Source organism: Neofelis nebulosa, chromosome 7 (genome assembly GCF_028018385.1).
Source record: "Neofelis nebulosa isolate mNeoNeb1 chromosome 7, mNeoNeb1.pri, whole genome shotgun sequence".
Lineage (NCBI taxonomy): Eukaryota > Metazoa > Chordata > Mammalia > Carnivora > Felidae > Neofelis > Neofelis nebulosa.
In genome coordinates this window covers 103080490-103106968 of record NC_080788.1, presented here as the reverse complement: position 1 = coordinate 103106968, position 26479 = coordinate 103080490, and the positions used below count along the sequence as shown (strand labels likewise).

Here is a 26479-nt window from a genome sequence, read left to right as displayed (position 1 = left end):
ATTCTCTGAAGAAGAAGTCACATGGCAGTGAGCACAGTGGCAGCACCAGCTACCATTTGCCAATGCCAGCTAAGTGTCATGTAAGGATACACACTGTTCCATTTAATCCTCATTTAATGCCTTCAGAGGTAGGTTCTATCAATTACTCCTCCCACCATACCTCCCCAACACAAATTTCACAGATAGGAAGCTGAGGTGCAGAGGGTAAGGGACTTGTCAAAGATAGACAGCTAGGAAGGGCCAAGAGACAGGGTTCAAAACAAGGTTCTCTGATGTGCAAACCTGCCTTCTTAAGACCATCACTACACTGCTTCTTGTGGCAGAAAGAACCGCCTGGGCTTAGACTCTTAGTCCTGGAGCTGAACACTCAATATCCAAAACTCTGAGCAAATCTATTGGCTCCTCAGTGTCTTAGGATTTCATCTGGAAAATAGTTATAACAATAGTAATACCTCTTCTACCTACTTCCCAGGGTTGAATCAAATGGAATCATTTGCTGCCTGCCTCATTCTTATCCGTCCACATGTCCATCTACCCATCCATCCATCCATCCATCCAATTTGCTGAGCCTCTACCCTGTGCTGAGTATATACTGGGCACTAGGATGGATGATCAAGACCCACTAAGATGATGTGTGGAAAACTGCTTTTGAAGTGACAAAATGTGAGTTGTTACCTTCCTGGGAAAAGAGTTTAAGGTAACCTCCTCATTCAACAGACTCTTAGTATCTCTATGCATCGGGCACTGGACTAGTCATTGGGGCTACAGATGCCAAGGAAAGTATACTAGGAGACAGGGCTGCACAGATCAGTCTCTTCTGTGTATTAAGCCACCACCTGCTATGGTTAGAAGCACACAGCAGCCAGGAGCTGTAAGGCGGTGCTGATATTCTAAGTAACACATTGCATTAAGGTGAAGAAATGCTGAAAGAAGTAAACATTTTAGGTGATTTCAATTTCAATTAATTCATCACCATATCTCAAGGACTAAAGAGAGTTTTTGAGGAGGTGGCAGTACACCAGGACCAAGCTGCCTCTCTGAACCCTGGCCCTTCATTTTAGACGGACAAAAGCAGGAAATATATGAAAGTCAAAAAAGCTCTTCTCTTGCTTCCACGGTAAATGTGCATGTTGTTTCCTTGGCTGTAAGTTGGCTATTCCACACAATCATTTAAAATCCATGGCTCTGAGATGCATGAAGATTCCCTATAACTGAATTAGAAATCACCTGCTCAACCACATGGAAAGCATCTCTTTTCCATTTGGGCTTTCCCCAAATGACTCACAAAGCTTATGGTTTTGGTCCTGTGTGGGTGGTCTGAGGGCAGAGTCAGGCAATCATCTGCATAAAAGAGCCAAACCAGGATCTTTTCATTTTAAATTAAATGCTGTAGGAGCAGCAGACTTAAGGGAAACAACCTAGCTTTTTTTTTTCCCCTTCAAAGATGTAAGATAACCACAATGTTTCCCTAAATGAAAAGCTCTGCTTCAAAAATGATTCCCCCTGAAATGAACATTGACTCACCAGGTGCTTGAAGGGATGGATACGGAGCTTTTCATTCCTGAGGCAAGACCTCAGGAGAACTGGTGGAGAGCAATGCCAATGTTTTATTGAAAAGTAGATGTTGCTGTTGTTTAGGTGCCCAGTGGAGTTGGTCCTGATGGAATTTTAATGATGGTCCTACATTTCTTGGGCCCTTCCTCCAAAAATATTATTTTCAGAAGACTGGAAGGTATAATACTGAAATTTATTTCCCTCATTTATTTACTCCCTAATTATCTCAGAATTCCAGAACTTTAGAGCAGGAAGGGAATTTAAAGACATGATTTAGGAATCATCTAACCCGCACTTCCCTCCCCTCGCCATTTTATAAGTTAAAGAATCAGAGGCTTGGAGAGATACAGCAATTGACCAAGGCCCCTCAACTAAGTTGATGTTGAAGCTAAGACTAGAGCCTTGATGTTTTTGGTCTCCGTCATTCATATTGCATCAATGGTTATTAGTCTTCATGTCAATGTCATTGATAAAGAAGAATAGAATAATAAATCTGTGATCTAAAACAGATGATCCTCCATTTAACACCAGAGTAATACACTGCAGAACCCAACTGTTGAGAACTGTAGACCTGTACAACCTCATAAACAGTGTAACCCAAACACAGCAGGAACTAGGCCATCCTAAAAATGATCATTCACTATAAGGGTTTTTCCAGAACCAAAGCTGTTGCATCTTTGCACTGGGTTGGGATTTTCCAGGTCTGGGCGCCCTGTGCACCTGTCCTTCTCATATTAGCTGTCCACACTGTTTAGTCATCCACCACTCTAGACCTGCAACAGGACCCTCTCTTTATTGCCTAACTGGTCAGCAAGATTGCCACCACTGATGTGAAATCAAGTGTTGTTTGTGGATTGGAAAAAGCAACACCGTCTTTAGTCAAAGTCTTCACCTGTGGACTTCTACCCCTATTACAATTAATCCTGCTCATCAGTTTGGATTGTGCTTATTTAATTCTGTGGTTTTAATTATGACAATACATTGTGGAGAGGTTTGCAGCTGGGATGTCTATATGTAGACCTAGAAGCCATCATTTATATACCTAATTATCTAATGAATCAACCAATTTGTCATTTGAAAAGACTGGGCATTTTCACTGGGATGTCACTGTTGTCTGACCTGGGCCTTGGAGATGGTTATTTATTATTTACTGATGCTTCATAATTAGCAGAACTGAAGAATCCGTCATTTTAAAGCCTGAAAAATACCTTCAGGGATCATTCAATCAATATTTCTGTTCTCTGCAGCCTTGTTCCCAGGTAAGACAATGGAAATTGAAGGAAGGTGATTGACAGGCTGAAGGTCACCTCATGAATTAGAAGCACTGAGCTCAACTTCCAGGAATCCTTCTACCTGGCCATGAGATCTTCTGACAGTCTCTTAGTATCCAAATACAGCCCTTGCTTTAACAGAAACAGGCAACATCCTATTAGTTATCCAGAGTTCTGGTGGGAAGATCAATATTAGGAAAAGTTCAAGCTTGAAGAGGGAGTTCCCCATTAAAGATTTTAATTTAAAAGGAGCATATTTATCCCCATTTAAAATCAATGGGTATGAGTAGCATAAAGTTTTACTTCACTGCCTAATCCTCAGAGATAGAAATAGTTATGGGTAAGATAATTATTTTTTATTGGGATGTAGGCACTATACAAAGATATCTACATTTCATGTCATTCATTCATTCATTCATACAATAAGTATGTATTAGTATAAGTAAGTATAAGTAAGTATTATTCATTCAATAAGTATTTATTCAATATCTATGCTGTGTCAGGCGGTGTTTTGGACAACAGGAATACTGCAATGAACAAGACCAGGCCCCTGACTTCTTGGGTTTTATATTCAAGTGGAGGAGATAGATCTTAAACAAGTAAGCAAATTAAAATAGACTTCTAATTTATGCAGATGTTCCTCTATTCCTTCTGGAAACTCACTAAAATGACAGCAAATGCATAAACCCATAGGAAAAGAATTCGGGAGAGAGGACAGCAGAAGACAGTGGGTATCACCAGTCCACTGAAGTCATTTTGGAAGCTGGAAACAGAAGGACATGGGATAACTGACTCAGCAGACCAAAGAAAGAGGACATGTATGTCCACAGGAGGGGGGGTGTATGACCACTCATGCCGCAGAAGTCCCAAGAAGTTGGGGATTCAGAGACCAGGTACTTCTGAAGACAGGGAGGGGGCCAAAATAGGAGGTTTGGTAGAAAGTATGTCTAAGGCACAAGGAGACCCTTAGATTCTCTCCCCAATCCCATAAAACTAAGCATCTTAGCACCATTCTCCTAACAGCCCCCAGAACTCTGGCAGCCAGGCCTGAATCTTCCAGGAGGAGACAAGGATTCTAGGGGAAGTGGACTGATCCATGAGAAGGAAGTACAGCTGGTATACTGCGTGAGCCCTCAACAAAAGCAGCCAGGCCACATTCCTACCCGATCTCTCTGTGGTAAAATTCACACATATAAGGTTCTGGTGCCTTCCCATTAGGTGAAAGGACTCTTGCTTGAGAGACAGGGTTCAAAATAAACAGAAAAAGAAACTCTAAGGAAGCACAATGTTGGGAGCAAAGAAAGACTCCAAAACTCAACTGTAATGTCTTCAGAGCTATTAGCAAAGATTTTGCATCCATGAAATAAGAACAGAATGCAACAGAAAAAGGAACATTCAAAGAACAAGAAAGAACTCTTGCAATTTGCAAATATGATAGAGATTAAAAATTGTATAATAGGTTTGGAAGATAAAGTTGTAGAAATCACCTAGAAAGTAGAACAAAAAATTGGAAATAGGAATGGAAAAGTTAAGGAAATTACAAGATCATTAGAGAAGAGCTAGTATGTGATTAAAAGGAGTTCCTAAAAAAGAAAAGACAGAAAATGAATGAGAGGAAAATATTTTTTAAGTTTGAGAAAATTTCCTAGAACTGAAGGAGAACAAGTTTGTGGAGTAGGACTGAAATAGGAGGGTAGAAGCCTCCAGTAAGGGTATCTTCAAGAAAAAACACCAAGAGGACTTTCACAATCACTCATGGGGTGGCGATTATTCCCCTCTTTTAAAAAATTTTTTTTTAATGTTTCTATTTATTTTTGAGACATAGAGAGACAGAGCATGAGCAGGAGAGGGGCAGAGAGTGAGGGAGACACAGAATCTGAAGCAGGCTCCAGGCTCTGAGCTGTTGGCATAGAGCCCGACGCAGGGCTTGAACTCGCAGACTGCGAGATCATGACCTGAGCTGAAGTCAGACGCTTAACCAACTGAGCCACCCAGACACCTCTATTCCCCTCTTTTTAATATAAGGAAATCAAGGCCAAGAGAGGCTAAGGCATTTCTCCAAGGTCACACAGCTAGTAATCAGTGGAAATGGGATTGAAACCCAGGTTGGTCTGACTTCAAAACATGTGCTCTGAACCACAACTTGATATTGTCTGAGATCTTTCTGGACTCTGATTCTGCCACCTAGTATATTAGTGACCCTGCTAGATCTGTGCCCCCAGCACATGTTCTTGAGTTAACGAGAGTATAAGCAAGGAGGGAATGTTGAGAAGTGTGGGGTCATCTGCCCCAACTCTCCCTTCAATCCTAGAATCAAACTTCTCCAGCACTGAAGGAAGACCCCCAATGCCACTCTATGATGGGCCCAGAGATAGGATTCCCAGTGGGATTCCTCACGATCATCATAAATTGGTCTGAGGTAGAAATTCCACTAAAGTTCCAATTGGGTAGTCCTGGCATCAGGATTCTACGGATTCGTTAGGTTGAAGAGAAATTCGGGTATCAAGCAGATTTTTCCTAGAGTTCCAACAGCTCAGCCAAGGGTCCATTCAAATCTTTGCCAATCTGGATGATTCCAAGGGGCTGAGTCTAAGCTGGTCTAAAAAAGGGAGAGGCAGAGGGGGAAAGTGTTCCTCTGTACCCTTCTTCTCCAAAGTCAGGATTCTTTTTCCCCCCACCAAGTGCAACTATCCTTGCAAGTGCTTTGTTTCTCTCAGGCCGTACCAGCTAGGGTGGCAGACTGTCTCACAGGGTTAGTGTCTCTGGAAGTAAACCATTTACTCATTGAGATGAAGTGGAGTTGAAAACAACAACTTGCAAGCAAAAGCAATCTCCTGGGCCAAGGAATCTTAGCAGCCTTTTTGCTTGGAGTCACAACAGTTTGAGGATTCGACCACTGAGTGTATAAAGCGTCTTGCTCCTAAGCCATTGCAGGAGGAGCCAAAAATCCCAAGCCTTGGTCAAGGAGAGGAGCATATCTTTTCTCTTGGCCACTTTGTGGCTATTTTTCCAGAGTGAAGACCCAAGAAGTAAACGTGAAATCCTCTACTTGCTCTGTCCTTTTGGAAAAAGCACTTATTTTTTGTGTTGACCTTTCTAAAAAGTTTGTTCTTGCAACTGCACAAAGACAGAAGGCGGCTCCCACGCAGACGTGTGGACGTGAATGAGGAGAGGGTCACGAGCGTGACCTCGGCATCAAGCCGTCCTGGTCAAATGCTTAAAGAGCTTTTCTCTGAGCAACTGCTTCTCCAGTACCCCATAATTAGCCTGCTCTCAGAACTGCATACAGATTGAGTGGCTGGGGAAGAGGAGCAAGAGAATAACTCTAAAAGCAAATAAAAATTATGCAGCTGTCTCTAGCTAGAGAGAGAGAGATCACCAACAGAAAATTAGGGAGAGAACTGTGACCGTACAAAGCTTTGAATTCTTTTTCACAAATCTCACAGATTGAAAAGAAAGACTTCAAGCCACACATCTACCCTCTCTGATCATTGACAATACTTATTCCTCAGCGACAGTGAGCTATGCACCTAAGACTTACCTTGAATTTAGGGTCTGCAGCTCAGTTCCAGACTTAGGGACTGGCTGGCCTCAATCACGTTGTCAGCCTCATACCCAAAGTAGAGGCGCTTTGGGGAATCAAAAACCCCGACTCTGGGGCTGAGCACACAGTTTTTTGAGATTCCAGGTGAATTTGGAGCTAGTTGCCAAAAGTAACGAAATGTACACATGTGGTCATAGTTACCCAAAGATGCCATTATTGTATTTGCGGGGAGCTCTGGCTTTTCAGATGATACTTAGGTAGAACATTCAGTTGGGATATTTAAATTATCCTGCTAAACTAGCAGAGTTAATAACAATATCACAGGCACAGAATGATTTCTTGGATAATGATGAACATGTGTGAGTAATTCCCTTTCTCACAACATAGCTCCCTGAGGCCTGATGACTACCCCCAAACTCTTCCAACTTCCCAAGCATGCTGCAGTCTTGAACATTCTCCCTTTGCACCCAGTGGATACAGACCCAGGCATTACTCTAGCCAAGCCTTCTCATCAACATCTCTCCTCAGCAAGCTATCTCTCCCATTCCTGAAAGTAGTTGGGAAGACTGCAATCTCCACATTCAGAAATGCAGCCTGAGGTGGGATTTAGGGTACCACCTGCCCTGTCCATCCAATGCCACAGAGATGGGACTTGTTAAAGCCACCTAAGGAATTCCAATTTACTAATCAGAGGACTATTATACACATTGCAAAAAAAAAAAAAAAAATCACCCGATGAAATCCTTTCAATAATTTGTTATCTTACAATGCTTTATAGATTATTGACTTTGATAGAAACTCTCAGGAACTGAGGACCTTAGCCTAATTTTAAGAGCTCCTGCCAATGAAGATTAATTAGAAACCAAGATAATGCATGCCCCAAATCATAGTTCTACTCAATGGAAAAATGGCTTGATTCAAATAAAGATCATTTCAAGCAACTTTTAAAGAATATAGCCACCACACAAATAAAACTATATTATATGCTCTCTCCCTTATGCTTCATCTTGATGCTAGTGAGATTAGCACAGTATGCTGTCTTTTTAAAAAATTATTTTAGACAGCACGTGAGTGGGGGAGGGGGCATAGGGAGAGAGAGAATCTCAAGCAGGTTCCATGCTCAGTGAGGAGTCCAACGCAGGGCTTGACCCCCCCCACCTCTGAGATCATGACCTGAGCTGAAACCAAGAGTCGGATGTTCAACTGACTGAGCCACCAAGGCGTCCCAAGTATGCTCAGTGTCTTAATCGTTGCCACTACCAACCCTCTTCTGCTGAGAAGCCAAACTTCTGGACTCTGAAAGATCATGTTGGGTGTTATCGCCATCCATGGACACCACTCAGAGGCTGCTCCTCAGGAAAGTGGCACTGAGGGGTGCATGTCTATATATATATTTTTTAATGTTTATTTTTGAGAGAGAGAGCAAGCGAGCATGAGCAGGGGAGGGAGAAAGAGAGGGAGACACAGAATCCAAAGCAGGCTCCAGGCTCTGAGCTGTCAGCACAGAGCCCAATGCGGGACTAGAACCCACGAACCATGAGATCATGATCTGAGCTGAAGTTGGACGCTTAACCGACGGAGCCACGCAGGCTCCCCATGCATGTCTATATTTTGACTTGGGTATAGCAAAAATTGTTGTTGTTGTTGTTGTTGTTGTTGTTGTGTGTGTATATGTTTTAATCCAAAATGAATAGTAGCTTTTGACACAGAGCCCCAAGCCTCATGTCCCTGCTCCCTCTGTTTGACTTAATAGCACAGAAATAAGACCAGTGACACATCGAATGTTTATCAGATCTTTGAAAACAAAAGAACCTTCACACAGTCCACTTTTCCTCCAGAAGAATCTCACCACGATGATGCCACAACCACAGAACAAGAGTGGCTCTCAGATGGCCTGTGGTGCAGGCTCCAGGCAACTGAAACTGTTGATCCCCTGACGTATTTTCTTTAACTCAGAAAGGATAGCGAATCCACATTTGTAATTGTGACATGCTCTGGAGTGTTTTATCATCACCAACATCTTGACCTGTAACTGTTGCCAATTTTCTTTTCTTTCTATATGGCAGAGGTCAAGGAACTCAGGATAGTGCCCTTCCCATTAATATACTTTAATATCCTTCTAAATGATCAAATCACTCCTTATTTAGCATTATTACTATTAGTAATTATTACTATTACTAGGCTAAATCACTGTCTTTTCTTTTAGGAGATCTTTCTTCTCTCTCTTTCTTCACTAACATCTTCATATCTTTTTCATTATCTCTCTCTCTCTCTCTCTCTCTCTCTCTAAATTTTTAATAGGTGACACATGGCACTAACATGGTACTCACTTTAAAAGATAGAGTGAGAAATGGTTCCCTGCAAGCCTGGTCTGCCAGACTTTCCAGGTCCACACTCCAGTTAGCAGTAATTGTAGGTGTTCACATTCTTTCAACAATCATGGGGACCAAAATCATATCCGATTCTCATGGAGCGTGTAACTAGTGCCGAGTATATCAGGGGACCCCTCTCCCACCGGGAGCTTCGGCAGGTGCCCCTTCTCCTACATCAGTCCAGTACATCTGCTGGCATTGCGCCCTCCTTCTCCTGCTCATTGCAAGGTAGCAGCACTGTATACTCATCAGCTTCCGCCTTAGAAGCACAGGCTGAGAGCACTAAGAAGGCTCCTTAGGGGTCATCCAACCTCATGCCTCCATAGAGAAGTGGGAGTCCCCATGAGCGCAAGGTCACACACTGAGTTAGAAGTGGAGCGACTTTTCTAATCTACTGCTCTTTTCACCAAGGCACATTCTTTTTCTTCCAAACATTTTGAACTCTGGGGACTGGCCACACTTCCCTGGCCTGTGTCTGTGTGCACAGCCTCATTATATCTCTGTTCAATCCAATTCTGTTAATTAAGGATCATTTTTATAAATTTGAATAATATCCTTACACTTATCACTAATTAAAAAAAAATCATTCTTGTTAGCAATAAATCCCAAAGAGCAACGACAAATTGTTACCTCTGTACTCTGTTTTTTTTTTTGTTTGTTTTGTTTTGTTTTGTTTTTTCTGGTCCATTTTAAGTCATTTGATAAGATATATCATTTGGAACAACCCTTATGGGAATACTGATTTTGTGGAAGTCTGGCTCTTTATGGAGCAGAGTCAAAGTATCTTGATTTCAGGTTAGCATATAGGAGTAGCTTTGTCATAGGGCTGCCCCAGGGAGCCTATTTCACCCTCATTTACTGCAGAGCGTGGGCTGGTGAAAGAAGTCACTCTTACTATGTCAGCATTAACAACCAGTGCAGAAATAATAAGAATGAGGCCTAGTGATGGTTGAGCATCTCCTATTGGCAACTGCTTGACACACATTTCTCATTAAATCCTCGTAACAACCCTAAGAAGCTCTCAACTCAGCTTCACTTTAACTAACTTGCTGGACCAACCAGTACTCTCTTTTCCCTTTAGACTACTTCCTTGATGCCCATGGTGCACTAGCTCTTCAAGGACTGAAATTCAATTGTGCACTTCTGCACCCACCAGTGGACTTGCAGGTGTACCATTGAACATTGTCCACTGAACTTGTTCCCAGACCCATTTATGCTGGTTGTACTTACTGTAACATTTGAAAAGGTATAACAAATGATGACAGGGGCTCCCGGGTGGCTCAGTTAAGTGTCTGGTCTCACTCAGGTCATGATCTCATGGTTTGTGAGTTTGAGCCCCACATTGGGCTCTCTACTCTGAGCATGGAGCCCGCTTTGGATCCTCTGCCCCCCTCCCTCTCTGCCCCTCCTTGTTCTCTCTTTCTCTCAAAATAAATAAATAAATAAATAAATAAACTTTAAAAAATCTTTTAAAAATTTTTAAAAAATGAATGATGACATATGAATTATAAAAAAGTTAATCACACAAAAACTTTGTTACATGCTTTAGAAATAAACAGTCGTTATTTTGCTTAAAAATCTAGTGTTGAGGGACCGCTGGGTGACTCAGTCAATTAAGCGTCTGCCTCTTAATTTTGGCTCAGGTCATGATCTCATGGTTCATGAGTTCCAGCCCCATGTTGGGCTCTGTGTTGATAGCGCAGAGCCTGCTTGGGATTCTCTCTCTCCCTCTCTTTCTGCCCCTCCCCTACTGTGTCTGTCTGTCTGCCTGCCTCTCTGTCAGAATCAATCAATAAATAAACATTAAAAAAAACCTAGTGTTGAATTCAGAAAAACTATAAGCTAAATGATAAAAAGAAAAAAAATCTAGAAAGATTCTGTGCTCTGATTTTTTTTTAATTTTTTTTTTTTCAACATTTTTTAATTTATTTTTGGGACAGAGAGAGACAGAGCATGAACGGGGGAGGGGCAGAGAGAGAGGGAGACACAGAATCGGAAACAGGCTCCAGGCTCCGAGCCATCAGCCCAGAGCCTGACGCGGGGCTCGAACTCACGGACCGCGAGATCGTGACCTGGCTGAAGTCGGACGCTTAACCGACTGCGCCACCCAGGCGCCCCATCTGATTTTTTTTAAAATGGCTACAAACTCTTGCTCCGTTTTGAAGAAATCACAGACAATAGTGCATCAAGGGTGTGAATTATGCAGGGAAGACATACAGCAGCCAGAGTCAGGACCCGTATCCTCAAAGAAAGGTCCACCATACTATACAAAAACAGCACATGAATGTACATCTTCACACTTTAATATTTATGGTCTTATTCCTTTTTTATGATTTCTTGCTTTAAACAGTCATGACAATCAACATATCCTGATCAAGTCAGTTAAGAGGTCCCCCACTGAAACTTATTCCCATTTCATAGATGAAGAAAGGAGCTTTAGAGGTCAAGTAACTTGTCCATCACCATGCATTTAATCATGGGTGAGCTGCAATTGAAAACCAAAGCATCTGTTCTTGATCTTGATGGAAAACCGCCTCATCACTTATTCCCCCAAACTGAATATCTAACATGCCCTTGGCCTTATCATTTCCTGTGTGAGGCAGAAGACTGAAGTATAAAATAATCTGCTATGCATCTTTTAGCTCCATATGGATTTGCTGGGCTTTCCTGAAAGGGTGCATCTCAGCAAGGTTGGCTGTGAAACAAATCTCTAAAGCAAACCCTGTGCTCCCATTGGTTTCTCTAATTCTAGCCGTGGAATTCATCTATGGAAATGGCCCAGACTTTTGGCAAAGAATGATTACTCCAGGGTACGTTAGGAGTTTCAGCCTTTCTCTAATCCACAAAAATCTTATACAGCATTTTCCAGATTTTGGAACTCCCTGTCTTCCTTGCTTCTCCATCTCCATATCCTTCTCTTAATTGACTTTCTGAGATTTCCTATATTCAGACCATACTTTATTTAATAGAATGCTGAGAATGGGGGTGGCAGGAATGATATGTGCAGTGTTTAAGAGTTAGAAAATATAACCCAAATTGACAGTAATCACTGCCACTAAGATTTACCCTCACTTGAAACCATGAAATTCAAGGGCTTAATTTGCTTGATATTAAAGATGTCAAAGTATATACATACATATACACACACAGATATATATAGGTATGGGTATGTAGATACATATATGTAGATACAGATATGCTACATCATGATGTCTTTCTTTAAGGTAAGCTGAGTTTGTCCCTGGAAATCTTAAAAGTGAGAAAAGAAAAAAAAATAAGTAACTGCAAGATTAAAAGTTTTTTTTGTCCAATTGTGTGCGCGTGTGTGTGTGTGGAGTAGCCGCTATTAGACTATGACTTTAAATCTTGTGAAATAATAGAAATCCTAAGACTACAGGGCTCAAAAAGTCCTAAAGAAGCCATGTTATTCATTTCTTCCTCCTTCCTTCCCTCTTCTGGGCTAGTCCAATCTAAGTCCTTTATTCCAGCCAGAATCCATCCTATTTTTTCAATTACAATAGAGAATTAGAAGACAACCGCCTTCCTCTGGCACTCATCTAGTGTTTATTAACAACGCTCACTGTCATTAGGGTCTAAAAAAATCCTCCTGGATAGGGGACGGATGGCACAGCCTCATGACCCGAGGCGCATGGCTCCTGAGGTCTTTGACTTTTCCCAAGCAGTCGGATCTCTGCTGACTCAAAATAAATGAGCAGACTTCCTGCTTACTATGGTGTTTTTTCGATTGTTCTTCCCCACGCCCCCAAAACCAAACACGAAGCGTGGTGAAGAAGAGCACAGTCCTGTAAAAACTCTGGACTCTTGGAAAGGGAGGATTAGGTAGTGGCCATATCAGGTCCTCTGAGATCTCGCTGAGCCACCTTCACACTGTAGTATCAGGGAGGCCAGGGCCACGCTTAAAAAAGTTTCCCCTGAAGGGAAAGGAAGCTGAAGCTAAAAATATCTCATGCCAGCTGTTACAAATGCGTCTCAAAGGAAGCAAAGCAACTAGAGTTACCTCTTTGAAGAGCAAATGAGGGGTTAAGGAAATAATGGAATTTTTCAGTTACATGCCAGGTTGGCTGGATTTGGGGGAGAAAGAAATTTTCCACCCAGAAAGTCTGCTGGTAAAAGACAAAATAATTCCATGAAGATCTAAAAGGAACTCCCAATGACACCAGAGGCTTAGGATGGGGGAGACCTGCCGCCTGCAAAAAAGAATCAGGGTCTGCAGACCTTGACCTTCCGTTTCAGTTTCCAAGAGGCCACTCACAAGACCTCTCTTCTTGTCAGGGCTACCTGAAAGCTGAATGGTGTCTCTCTTTCCCTTGAATATCTGGGTTCTCTTAGTTTTTTGCAGACTGACTGGAATGAGTTTGAAGTGGCTGTTGGTTGTTGGGGCGCCTGGGTGGCTTAGTCTCTCTCTCTCTCTCTCTCTCTCTCTCTCTCTCTCGCCTCCGCAGGCTAAAACTCCTGAACTGTGAGATCATTCGCACCTGCCCGCCAATCAGTACTCGGAGAGTTTTAGCCTGCAGAGGCTCTCACGGGGGTGGGGAGCAGTAAGTTAAGCATCCGACTTTGGTTCAAGTCATGATCTCACGGTTTGTGAGTTCAAGCCCTGTGTCAGGCTCTGTGCTGACAGCTCGGAGCCTGGAGCCTGCTTCAGAGTCTGTCTCTCTCTCTGCCCCTCCCCTGCTTGTGCTCTCTCTCTCTCTCAAAAATAAGTAAACATTAAAAAAAATAAAAAGGAGAAAAAAAGAAAAGTGAAGGGCAGTGGGCAAAGGACTTCTTGAACCAAACAGGTATCTCTGAAGGAGCTGGCCCTGGCTAAAGGGGTCAGTTGATGAACTTGGAGGGGTTTTTCCAACTGGCAGGTCAGGGCTCTCCAAAGGAGCCACTTGCCCTGAGATCCACGACCTTTGCTCCTCATCTTTCCTGCTGGAGTAGTTTTGTTTCAGGTATTGGTTCCATGGCACCTAGTAACCATCTTTCCCATAAATGGACGGACCCTCCACATTCCCAGAAGGCCAAATAACAAAGACCAAAGAAAGCCCAAGAAATATCCAGGCACTGGATGCCTCACTGTTTTTTGTTTTCTAACTTTTAATGTTCAAGCAACTATAGATTTACAAGAAACAGCAAAAATACTAGAGAGGGCTCATGTACCCATCTCCCAGTTCCCCCGAAGGTGACATTTTATCTAACCATAGGGCAATATCAAAACCAGAAACTCGACATTAACATGATACAATTAATGAGACTATGGTAGACCTTACTCGGATCTCAGCAGATCTGATCATACACTGATTTTGGGGGGTGGGGGGTGGGGAGGGCGTATGAATTTGTGCACCCCCTAGGGCATTGTTCACATGAATAAATTCATATAACTGCCGCCACAATCAAGATCACAGTATGTTATTAAGAGTCTGTTAGTATTGAGACCTAGTTGGTAAAATAAGTCACACACAAAAAAAGCAAGAGCAACAACAAATGTCACTATGAGGATTATGACAGAAGGTTAACTGACCAATATTATCACTACATACTTAGTGAATTCCCAAAGACGTCTTCTCGTTTATTCTGGAAATTCATTAACTTCGTGAACATCTGCCTAGTGAGCCCAGGAATTTATTAAGTTCCTACTGTTCAGCAAACATTTATGGCAAGGCGGGCAGACAGGCTTCAGTTCACATGCCATCTCTTATTGAATTATAGTGGCTGCCTTGAGGGGCATATTGAGGAGGATTTGGAGGCCACATCTGGCCTTAGCAAGAGACAGCCATTATCTAACAGAGACACTCTGCCACGGGAGAATGGCAGCTGAACAGATGCCAGGAAATTGCCATCTCCCAAGTTTCGGTGACTTTTTGAGCCACACAGTGTTCTTTCCAGGTGCCAGGAAAGAGGGATAAAGACGACAACCCTTGTCCCCAAGGAATTTGTGATTGGGAAGGGGAGGCAAACTTGTCAACCAAGAATAGTGACACAGAACGCCAAGGGCTAATATTGAAATAGACGGGTCAGTGCAAAGCCAGTGCACTTGGGTGCAATTTGGGCAGAGTCTTACATCTGTGTGCTGTGGAGAACACTGATTCAAGGGAGGCTGGCCCAGGTAGGGACAACTTCAGAGTCAAACAAGGGTCTACTAGCTAGTAACTGAGCCAATCTCCGAGGATAGGATTAAGAGGGACTGGCACGTGTCCTCAAGTCCAAAGCCAGACTCCATAGCCTGACTGCCTGGGTTCAAACCCCAATTCATCCACTTTGTTGGTCTGTGACACTGGGCAAGTTACTTAGCCTCTCTGTGCCTCAATTTTCCTCATCTGTCAAATGGTGATAACAATAATACCCACATCAGAGAGGTTATGAGGATTAAATGAGTTGATATTTATGTAAAAGGTGTTGAACAGTACCCAGCATGTAGTAAACAATATGCAGTTGTGTGCTATTACTGTTAATTTACTTTTTGATGACCTACAGTACCAAATTTTTTTTAATGTATGGTTTTCATTATCAGAAAAATCAATTGAGAGTAATAAAAGAAATACGAAGGTTCCAAGCTGTACCATGAGACTGTAGAAGCAGGCAGTTTAAGTGGAATATATTTTTTGTTACCCAAAGTTTCAGAGTTCTTGCCTCATACCAGGCTGGCTAGCAAATGTAAAGAATGTGAAGAAAAATCAAGTATTGCAATGATCTTCCTTTCATTTGTAACTACAGCACATAGTTTCATTCCAGGTCAAACTCCGCCAGTGAAGACTAGAAACTGGTTAGAAAGGCAGTCCGGGGTAATGGAGGTGGCACTGACCTCCCCACAAGGGGATTCTGTGGGCTCTTAAGAAATCCAGGAGATACTTTTCCCGAATGGTCTTTTCCTAATGGTTTGCTTTTTCTATAGCAGACTTCAGACAGGAAGCAAATGTAGAGATGCTAAGCCAGGTTCTATGCACTTTACCCTTGGAATTGCTTATAATGGCCAAAACAAAGTTGACTAAGATTTGTGCGCAGTTTGTGACAGCCAATACCTTGGTCCTTTCTGGTCCCATGGGCTCATGATGAAGAATCTGTACATTCTTGCTTTCAGTAACCAGACCCTGAGTAGCCTTACGAGGAGAGTGAGGTACTGAAAATTACATTCTTCCCTCTCTTCCGAAACACCTTGATGCTACCCTAAGTGTTTAATCAACTTCTCTGCTGTCCCAAACCATTTGTTTCTTTATTATGGAAGAGAAGGTCCAAAAGTCCTGTGTGATCTCACTTAATTTAACATCTGCAACTAATAAAAAGGTACTCTTGAGTCTGCTTAAATGGATGAAAATTGGTTGACTGTTGTTATATTAGGGTATAGTTTTTGCCTCCCACTCTTAGCCTCATCTTAATCCCTTCTAAAACTCTGCATGGCACCATCATCTGTTTTTAATGCCCTCTAAACATCATTTTTCTCCATCTCAATGTTCTAGCACCTTCTCAAAGTCAACACACATCCAAGATTGGAGCTTGTAGCTAGTTTCTTTCCCTATCCTGCCTTTTATCTCTTTGGAATCACTAACATAACTTTCTTCAGCCCCCAAATGCCTACCATCTGGGAAGTACCCACCCCCCCCCAATTTACCTCTAATATACCTCCTTGATAAATCCAGTGGTTAATTCTTGGTCCTCACCTTAGTAGACACGTCAGTAGAATTTTACTCACTTGATCGCTTTTTCCCCTTGAAACATGTTCTTCATTCGCCTTGTAAGACATACACACACCTGAGTTTTTCCTTACTTCAGTGGTTTCTCCTGCATTTCTTCTGCTTTGTCCTCGGCTTCCCCAGCCTTCATGTTGAAGTGCCCAGTCTCAGTCCTTGGTCCTCTTCTCTACAGACATCTCTGGTTTGGTAATCTTAGTTTCATAGCTCTAAATGCTACTCATGTGCTGGTAACTCCCAAATGTCTATCTTCAGATTGGTCCTCTCTCCCAAACTACATACTCATACATCCAAATGCCTACTAGACACCTCCGATTTGTCACATGGACACACAGATTCATCACAGATGACCCAACTCCAAATCTTACCTTCAAACTTAATAAACAGAAACGTTCTCCATCCTTCCAGTTGCAGAAGCAAAAACTTTCGAGTCATTCTTGAATCCTTTCCCTTACACTCTTCATTTATTTTGTCAGGAAATGCCACTTACTGTACTTCCAAAATAGATCTAGATTCTGACCACTTTTCCCCCTTCTTCTTCAGCCACCCCAGGCAAAGTCAGCACCCTCCTGCCTGGATTACTCCAATAGCCTCTTAACTGGTCATAGTGTTTCTGTCCTTGCCCTTGTATAGTTTATTCTTAATACAGGAGCCAAAGGGATCCCTTTAAAATGTAAGGTCACGTCCCTGGTCTGCCAAAAACCCTCCAATGGCTTCCTGGTTTACTGAGAGCAAAAGTCAAAGTCCTTGCAATGCCCTGCAATGCCCCATAGGATCTGTCTTTCCCTGTTACCTCTGCAAGCTCCACCACTGTCTATGTCACTCTCTTTCAGCCACTGGTCTTCTTGCTTTTCCCCAGCAAGCTGGGAAAAGATCTTGGGATTTTTGCTCAAGCTTTTTCTCTGGCTGGACTGTTCTTCCCCCAGACTCTCACTTGGCTAACCCCCTTACTTCCTTCAAGTCTTTGTTCACACATCACCTTCTCGATGAGGTCTACCCTGACCACCCTATTTATTACTATAATCACCTCACCGTCTAGGCCTGATCCTACTGACCCTACTCTGTTTCTTATTTCCATGCCACTTATCAATCTCTAACACATTATATAATTTCCTCATATACTATAATAGTGTAGACGCAACTCCACAAGGGAGAGCATCTTTGGTCTGCTGACGCACCGAGTGCCTCGAGTAGATTAAGCATATAGTAGGTACTCAATAAACACTTCCTAAGTGAATGAATGAAAAAATAAATGAATCTGTAATGTATGTCCAAAGTCAATACTGAATCCTAATTCTAATAATTATACCTAGGAACGTTTCTAGCATCCATTTCTTCTGCTCCATGCCTGTTCCTATCCCCATGATACCTTTGAAACTCACTGATGTTGTAGTCATCCCTTGTCATTCATCTGGCGTGCACATAGCAGACCAGGCCCCCTTACAGCATTGCTCATATCACTGTCATACAGATGGTGTTATGGCTGGCCTCTTTAGAGCTCTCAGATCCCCTCCATGTCTACTTTTATTGCTTTCTTTCACGAGCTATTTTTCCTTCGTGAACCTTTCCTTCTTCTTCACTGTCTTCCAACCCTGCGTGCTCACTATAACTTCCACCCTTTTGCTCGCAATGAATGTCCCTACCCTTGGTCCCCCCACTCCTGCCATCTCCATCATAGCTTACTTGCCCCATTTCTTGCAAAAGCTTTCTTGACCCTGCAGTTCACAAGAATCTTTCCATTTCAAACATTCACAGTGCTTATAGTACAGACCCCCCATTCAGTTGACACAATCCTGTATTGCCCTATGGCAGCTGTTATTTTTTTTTAACTGCGTTTTTATGTAATGCATGGGTTTTTATGCAAAATTTTTGCAGATTAGTCTGGCTAAAAGAAGATATTTCATTTTTAATTGTGAGACTGATTGATATACCTTCTCTCTCTTGTTATATTATAGGTTCCCTGAAAGTGAATCACTTTCCTTAAGCTTCTTTATATTTTCCATGGACTCAAACACAGTACTCGGTACCCAGAAAGTGGATAGTGTTTTCAGTGCAGTTGAACGATGCAGAATCCACACAGGGAGGAGGCCACAAATGCTAAGGCACTTTGCTGGAGCATAATGACCAAGGGAACCAAACGTTAGTGGAACAAACCAAGATTAAAACCCAAAAACTGTGGGGGCGCCTGGGTGGCGCAGTCGGTTAAGCGTCCGACTTCAGCCAGGTCACGATCTCGCGGTCCGTGAGTTCAAGCCCCACGTCAGGCTCTGGGCTGATGGCTCGGAGCCTGGAGCCTGCTTCCGGTTCTGTGTCTCCCTCTCTCTCTGCCCCTCCCCCGTTCATGCTGTGTCTCTCTCTGTCCCAAAAATAAATAAAAAAACGTTGAAAAAAATTTTTTAAAAAATAAAACCCAAAAACTGTGTAAGGAGGTTGTCTTCTAGTTAGTTTCTTTTCATTAGCTGTCCTTGATGTGGCTGATAATTTGAAAATGCGAAGCACTAAATGATGATCTCAGTTCTCTTACTATGATTTATAAATTATGTTGCTTTGTGTAGATATCTTTTTCCATTTTGAAAGAAAGAAGACATGTAGCTCTTTAGTGCAATAGAAGAGATCTTGGAGCCTTCAGTCCAATCCATTTTCTACTGTGGTGAAATGGTCAAAAGCCACAGCATACTCAAGGACACCTAGTCTATTCTGCATGGCCCTGGGCTCTGGAAAGGTGCTTCATCAGATGACGACCAGAAGGTGCAAATGCAGGCACAGACTCTGGGGTCAGTGCTAGCACTTTGCCCCTCACTATCTTTCCCATTCTCACTGATTCACTTAGCAGACCCTGTTGCCAGCTCTGACCAGCGCTGGGCATCTACATGTGTAATCTAAAGTAACTTCACCATAGTCCTTCAAAGATGGGTATCATGAATGTTCATTGTACAAGTGAGGACCTTGCTCAGAGAGGTTAAGTAACTTGGCCAAGCTGTAGTTAGCAAACTGTAGATCTGAGATTTGGACTTAGCAGGGCATTGACACCAAGGTTCCTGTCCTTTCCGTTTTGTCAAACTGCCTCCCAGGTGCTCAGGAGATATTTAATAGAGGCACGAGTGAATGCATGACCCAAAAGTTGGCAGTTTTGACAAACACAATTTAACCACCATCGACAATGCAGAAGACTGAAGCAATGACATTCATGTTTTGTTAAAGAGATATTGAAATACAAGTGTTGACATGGCCTAAGTGTTTGCATGAAACTTGCTGGAAGACAGATCTAAGATTTCTTTGCCAATGCTCTGAAACAGGGCTCCAACCCCTTTCTTCTTCCTGACATATGTAATCTAGTTATCTCGTTAAACCTTCAAGTCTTTTTCTGCTCAAGTACTACACAGGGACCCAGAGATCTGGGAGGCCATGACAGTCGTTTCTGCATCACCTCCGCTCTGTAGGCTGGAGGGCCACAGTAAAAAGGAAAGTACCCATTGACTACAATCTGATAACCATCTTGAATGTTACACATCTTGTCAAGAGACAGCACTGAATGTGCAAATCAGTAGAGACAGAAATATGATGACCCAAGAATAACTTGAAGACAAGTGACATAAAATTCAACCCCTTAAAATGTAAAAGACCAAGTTCTGAGAGGGCAGGCAGCTTGGAGCTCACATCTCTCCCACCTATCAAAGAGTTTTGTAACAATTACTAGATTCTGTCCCTGACCCAGGAAACTTGGGCCAAAAAGCTCTGTCATCCAGCCTACATGTGTCTGCTTTAACAGTCCCAGCCATCACTCTTTGTCACACACAAGCTAGTGAAACTGTTCCCCGGATTACTAGTCTGTGAAACAGACTGTCCTCAGAACCTCTTACATAATAAATTAATGATGCAATAATCACTTAATTCCCCAAATGTACTAGTTATCAATATCTCAGTGTAAAAATAGAGAAAAAAGGAATTAAAAATCTCATTTTGTAGCATTATGAATGCAGTATCTTCAGTATTTCCTCGGTTATTCCACTAAGGTCCTGTTTCAATTAATGTAGTTATAATTCGACACTCCTATGTATTTGAGAAAGCCATTTAAAAGGGCCCATTAGCAAAAAGATCCAAGTGGAGGTAGAGGCCAAGAAGCTGTCACCGCTAATTCTTAATACTCTCAGATCTTTTAATTGGGGGTTCCTGCATGTTGACAGGCACGTAAGGTCTAACCACAAAAGCTTTCCACTGAGAAAGTTATCTCACTGCAGACACTGTATTCACAAACACACGCAAGTAGCATGGATGATTTCTGTTCAATGACAGGCCCCCCTCCCATACTGTCACTTTACAGAAGCACAAATGGCACGTCTGTCACTTTGCTCAGCCTAAGTGGGGAGCCATACAGAGGATTCCCAGCCCTAGTCCCAGCTGTGAGCAGAGTACTTTGCCTTAGTGGTCAAAAGAGCAGAAAGCTGTCCTCTGCTCCCCCCTTCTGCAGAACGGTTCCTGACCCGCCTCTCCTAGGTGAGGCGGAGTGAGAAAAGGCCACAGCACAGAGCAGCATTCTCAAGTTAGCAAACCTACTTCCCTGGTCAGGAGGAAAAGTGCCCCCAACAACTGGGGCTAAAAACCAGAAAGTGCAAGGGAGGGAACATTCCAGGGTGAAATGAAAAAAAGGGGGAAAAAAAAAAAAAGGAAGAAAGAAAGAAAACAGAAAAAAAAAAAAACCAAAGAAAATGCACAAACCCCATGAGGGCATCTGGTTAACCATGGGTTAGAATCAGGTTTAAAGAATCACTCATAACTCAGTGTTTTGGCAAATCCAAAAACTCCAGGGCGAAAGGCATGCGGGTAAAAGGCATTTCTGTTCGTGGAAACGGGAAGTTTCCTTCTTTCACCACTTACTCTTCTCTCAAACGTATTTATTTTTCAGTCTGTTTATAACCCAAATTTGGACCATCACTCATTTCTACCTGCCCAGCATTTTTATCCTTCCAGAGTCAAAAGAGCAACAGGTATGGGATGCAAAGATCCCCTTCCCACAGCCAATTCCCATCGGCCCATCTCTCCCAGGGTCATGGGGTGCTCAGAGCAGACATTCGCAGTGGGACATGCCACACACAGCAAGTCACCAAAGCACACTGCTTTACGGGCTTCCTGGGAACTTACTTGTACTTGTGCTGGTTCCAATCGTATTGATTGTGGTGGGGACAGATGAAGAGGAGTAGAGGGGCACATGGCCATTCTCACACCCCAGGCTTTTGTCCTGCCAGTTGGAGGCGTTGATGCAAATCCCCGAATCCCGAGAGTTCTGCCACCCATTGAGCTTGTCATCGGAGTTCTGTCTTTGGTGATAGTAGTGAGTCTGCCCATAATCCACAGAGTCTGAGCGGCTTCGGTTCTGGCCGCCGAAGCTGGTCGACGTGCGGTCCTCCAAGTGGTTCAGCCACATGGCTAAAGCACTGCGGTCTTCCAACGAAGTGGCCGGATGTATCAAAGCATAGGACAGCAGCTGCCTGCTCTCCTCGATGTGCTGGTTGTGTTCAATAGAGTGTGCCAGGATTTTGGGCAGCAGTTTCATATACTCAACTTTTGCATCGAGGTTTCCTGGCTTCAGCAAAGGCAGGTGAGTTAACAGGAGGGAAATCACTTTATCCTTGGATTCCTGTTGCCATTGGTTAATGATTCCTGAAAAGGAAAATATACGGGGCAAATAAGCAAATACACCCACAATGGCATGAAACACCGCACTGTAGAGAGAATTCCTATGGGTTAGAGTCTCAATGTATGTACCCTGGCTGAATGTTTCTCCAAATGGCCCACTCATCAGATTGGATGACTGACTCCGGGATGTTGGGGGGCACTGACATCAATGAAACACAGAACAAATGTTCTTAGAGGTTCGGGTGCTCAATCTAATTCCCATTCAGGTCTCCAAAGAGGCTACAACTACTTTGGTACAACCAAATAGAACTTACAGCCCTGCACTCTTTCTTAGAAAAGTCCAGACACACCTTCAGATAGGGGGATAAGGAATAAGAAAATCTCCACAGAAAAGCAAGTGTTGTCAAACGTTCATTGGATCCCTTGGAGGTAAGGCTGCTTTCCCTACCCCAGACATCTGTGGAAAAGTAGTTTACACCCTGGCAAAGGCATCTGTGTGAAGTAAAACTTCCTAGATGGAGAAATCTGTCAGAAAAAGAAAGAACTCCCCTCATCTCAGTGCAGGGTGCACTTTCTCATGAGAAGCTACCTCAGAAAACAATTGTGATCTCAAACCCAGGATGGGACTTAGCTCCAGTAGCACCTCCGATCACACGTGATAAGCAAGCTATTTTTCTTCATGTATAGAAAATCTGGTTAGTTGTCTTTATTATGGTAAAATATATATAACATAATATCTACTATTTTCACCATTTTCAAGCATGCAGTGGTGTGGCTTTAAGGACATTCACAATGTTGTGCAGCCATCACCACCATCCATCTCCAGATCTTTTTCATCTTTTCAAACTGAAACTCTGTACTCACTGAATGATCCCTCCATATTTCTCCCCTCCCCCAGCTTCTGGCAACCACCGCTGTATTTTCTGTCTGTCTATTTGACTACTCTAGTTACCTCTTGTAAGTGAAATCATACAGTATTTGTCCTTTTGTGACTGGTTATTTCACTTGGTATCATGTCTTCAACGTTCATTCGTGAGAAGATCCATTTTTAACACACTCTCAAGGATCCCTTCTTGTTGCCTTCTACTCAAAACACACACTTGTTGCCTTTAGGTAAACATGGATAAACAATGTACTTTGCCTTGACTGGCCTTTGAGAAGTAGCTTGTTCTGGAAACTGATAGTTATCCTGAAGATCTCAGGCTGCAAGAAAGAAAGCTCCCTTCCAGAAAAGACACTCCTGACAGCTGAAGACATTGCCTCTTGCCTACAAATTACCCTACAATAGGCCAGGGCAGGGCAGTCCTACTGGCTTTCAAGAGGAATCTGCAGAGTTGAAAGGGAGTATCTGGAATTTAGCAGAAGGACTTCACAATTCCAGTAAGACAGAAACATAACAGAACAAGCTCAAGAATCATTGTTGACCAGAAGCTACAAATGCATCAGTCAAGTACTATAAAGCCCCTCGAGATCAAGGGTGTATTCAAAGAAAAGTATCAGGCAAGGAAGACATGATATATAACGAATGAATATAAGCTCCAGAATCTGGCAAACCTGGGCATGAATCCCAGATCTGCCACTTAATTTGCAGTGGGACCTTGTTAAGTTACTTCACCTACCTGAGCCTCAACTTCCTCATCAGTTAAGACTGTTACCAACAGCATCTGTCCCTCCTTGTGTGGTAATACATTAAAAGGACCATCAAGTACTTGATGGTGGACATAATTTCTTCCACTTGTCTCTGCAGTACTCAGGCCCACATTAGAGCCATGTTGGTTGGTTTTGGATACCGAGTTTTAAAAGTAATATATAGAGTCTAAGGATTACCCAGGGAAGATCAGTTAAAAATATCAGAGTTGGAAGAGGTAGGAAGTCAAAAGCTGAAAGAAAATGGGGCTACTGGGCTTACAGGTGAACGATATGAAGAGACACTCAACTCTTTTCAAGTGGGGATTTCATAAGAAGATGAAGAGCCAACTATTTGAAGTAGAAGTCTTCAAATCGAAGCGGCAGAGATTAAGATTGGATGTGGAGAAGAAATGAAGTGCCACAATGACAAAAGACCCAGAGGAGTCACCAAGGAAAGCCTTATAATCTATGTGCTGGAGGCCTGAAGAATAGAGATAGATGCCTAAGGAAGCACTGATGGATAGGAACGTAATGTGAGCTACACACGGTATTTAGAACTTCCTAATATTAAAAGAAAAGTGAAAAGAGGGAGGGGAAATTAATTGTAATGATGTATTTTCTTTAACCCAATGTATCAAAATACTATTTCAACTTGTAATCAACTATAAATTATTGAGGAAACATTCTACATGCCTGTCTTTGCATTAAGTCATCGAAACGCAGGGTGTATATTACCACCGATATCACATCTCAACTTGGACTACCCACAGCTGAAGTGCTCAGAAGCCATGTATGCTGGAGGCTACAGAACGGGCTAGCCACAGAGATGGAGACATTCAGATGGGGAAGGTGGATGGCAGGAGGGCACAAGTGACCTCAGCACGTCCCTCCCAGCTCCAGCTCTATATTTAGCTACCTGTCACCTGACAAAAGACAACCCTGGTGCATTCCGTTAGGTATGGCTTCCCTTTTAAAGTAGCTTTGGGAGATGGAGGAAGCACCAGCTCTAACTTCCCATCAATACATTTTCAGCAAACACCCAGCATGTTTTTATTTTTTTTTTTTTATTTTTATTTATTTATTTTTTTTGGGGGGACAGAGAGAGTCAGAGCATGAACGGGGGAGGGGCAGAGAGAGAGGGAGACACAGAATTGGAAACAGGCTCCAGGCTCCGAGCCATCAGCCCAGAGCCTGACGCGGGGCTCGAACTCACGGACCGCGAGATCGTGACCTGGCTGAAGTCGGACGCTTAACCGACTGCGCCACCCAGGCGCCCCCAGCATGTTTTTAATTACAAGTATGCTTCGGATAAAGATAAAATCTATTCATTAAGCCCAAGGAGCTCAAGAGGCACTGGCAAGAAGCAAAGGGTCCTGAGAGGAAGATCAATCTGTCTGACGTCAATCAGATGATCAGATGTAGCTAGTATACACCCTGGAAAACGTAGACTTAGAAATACAATGTAGGAACAACTCTTAATACAAGTTCACGAGGCTGAGGAACTCCCTAGGTTTCTGCGAGGTCACTTCCCTGTTTGGGTATTCTACCCTTCTGCAAAAGGTCAGCCTTAAAAAAAAAAAAGGGAACAAAAACAAAACATAAATAGGACTCAGAGTGCAAACTAAACATGTTATCTCCATGTAAGCACTCTGGGTCAGGGGTAACCTGGGAGCCAGAGGAGGAACAAGTGCAGCAAAGAGGAAAGGAAAACAAGAGACCTCTGGCCCTGGTCCCTCCCAGGCCTGAAACGGTTCTTTCTGCATTCTCGGTTCAGGGCTTGGATGCTGTGGGACTGTGGTGTAGCCAGGAAGACCACCCTGACTTTTGTGTACTGCCACTGGGAACATGGACCCAAGATAGCCCTCTGAGGGCTTGTACTACTGGATCAAACTATTCTGCAGCAACTACAGACACCACGCTGACAGCTGATGCTATTGAATGGTCTCTATGTGCCAGGCACTCTTCCAACCGCTGTGCGTGTAATTACTCATTTAAATCTCACAAGAAACTTATGAGATAGGTCCTATTACAGTCTAATTTTACAGATGAGGATACAGAGGCACAGAGAAGTCAAGCAATTTGCCTCAGGTCCCCCTGGCTAGTGAGGTGGCAGAATGGGGGTATACAAATGAGCATAAAGATACATAATGATTATCATGCTAGAAGAGTTTGGCCATAAGTTCAATACATTAATATTTATAATATAGATAATATGTGTAATGTGTAACATAGTATCCACATTATAAATATTATATCATATATGATATATAATTACATATAAAAGGTGTATATGTGTATTATATTTACAAAGACAATAATATGAATATATCAATAGAGTACATGGATCAGCAGAAGACTTGCCAGCTATGGAAGGGCAGGAAAACAAGGAGTTGCAGAGACAATGTAGGTGATACTTACTGTGGGTTTTAAAATATGTCCACACCTTCTTTGACATTCCTGTCTAAAAGATGGAGCCTAATGAATTCATTTCTCCTTCAGGGCAGGCTAGACTTAGGGAGTCATTTCTAGCAAATTGAGTGTAGCGGAAAAGACAGTGTATGAGTTTATGGATTAGGTTATAAAAGGCACTGGCAGCTTTTGCCTTGCTTTCTTTTGGGTTACTCACTCTGGGGGAAGTTAGCTACCATGCTATGACGATACTCAAAGAACCCAGTAGGGAGAGGGGTCTTGAAAGTGAGGAACTGAGGCTTCCTGCCAACAGCTAGCACTAACTTGCTAGCCATGTGAGGGAGCCATCTTGGAAGCAGAACCCCTGGCCCCTTA

General features: G+C 42.8%; 1 protein-coding gene across 6 annotated transcripts in view; it reads right to left on the bottom strand.

Annotated features, from left to right (window-relative positions):
* SAMD4A (sterile alpha motif domain containing 4A) overlaps positions 1-26479 on the bottom strand; it is a 214267-nt gene that overhangs the window by 67053 nt on the left and 120735 nt on the right. For all 6 annotated transcript variants that reach the window (XM_058740670.1, XM_058740673.1, XM_058740671.1 and 3 more), the window contains one exon: positions 21572-22090. In XM_058740670.1, the coding sequence (XP_058596653.1) occupies positions 21572-22090 (519 nt within the window). The remainder of the gene's footprint in view (positions 1-21571; positions 22091-26479) is intronic.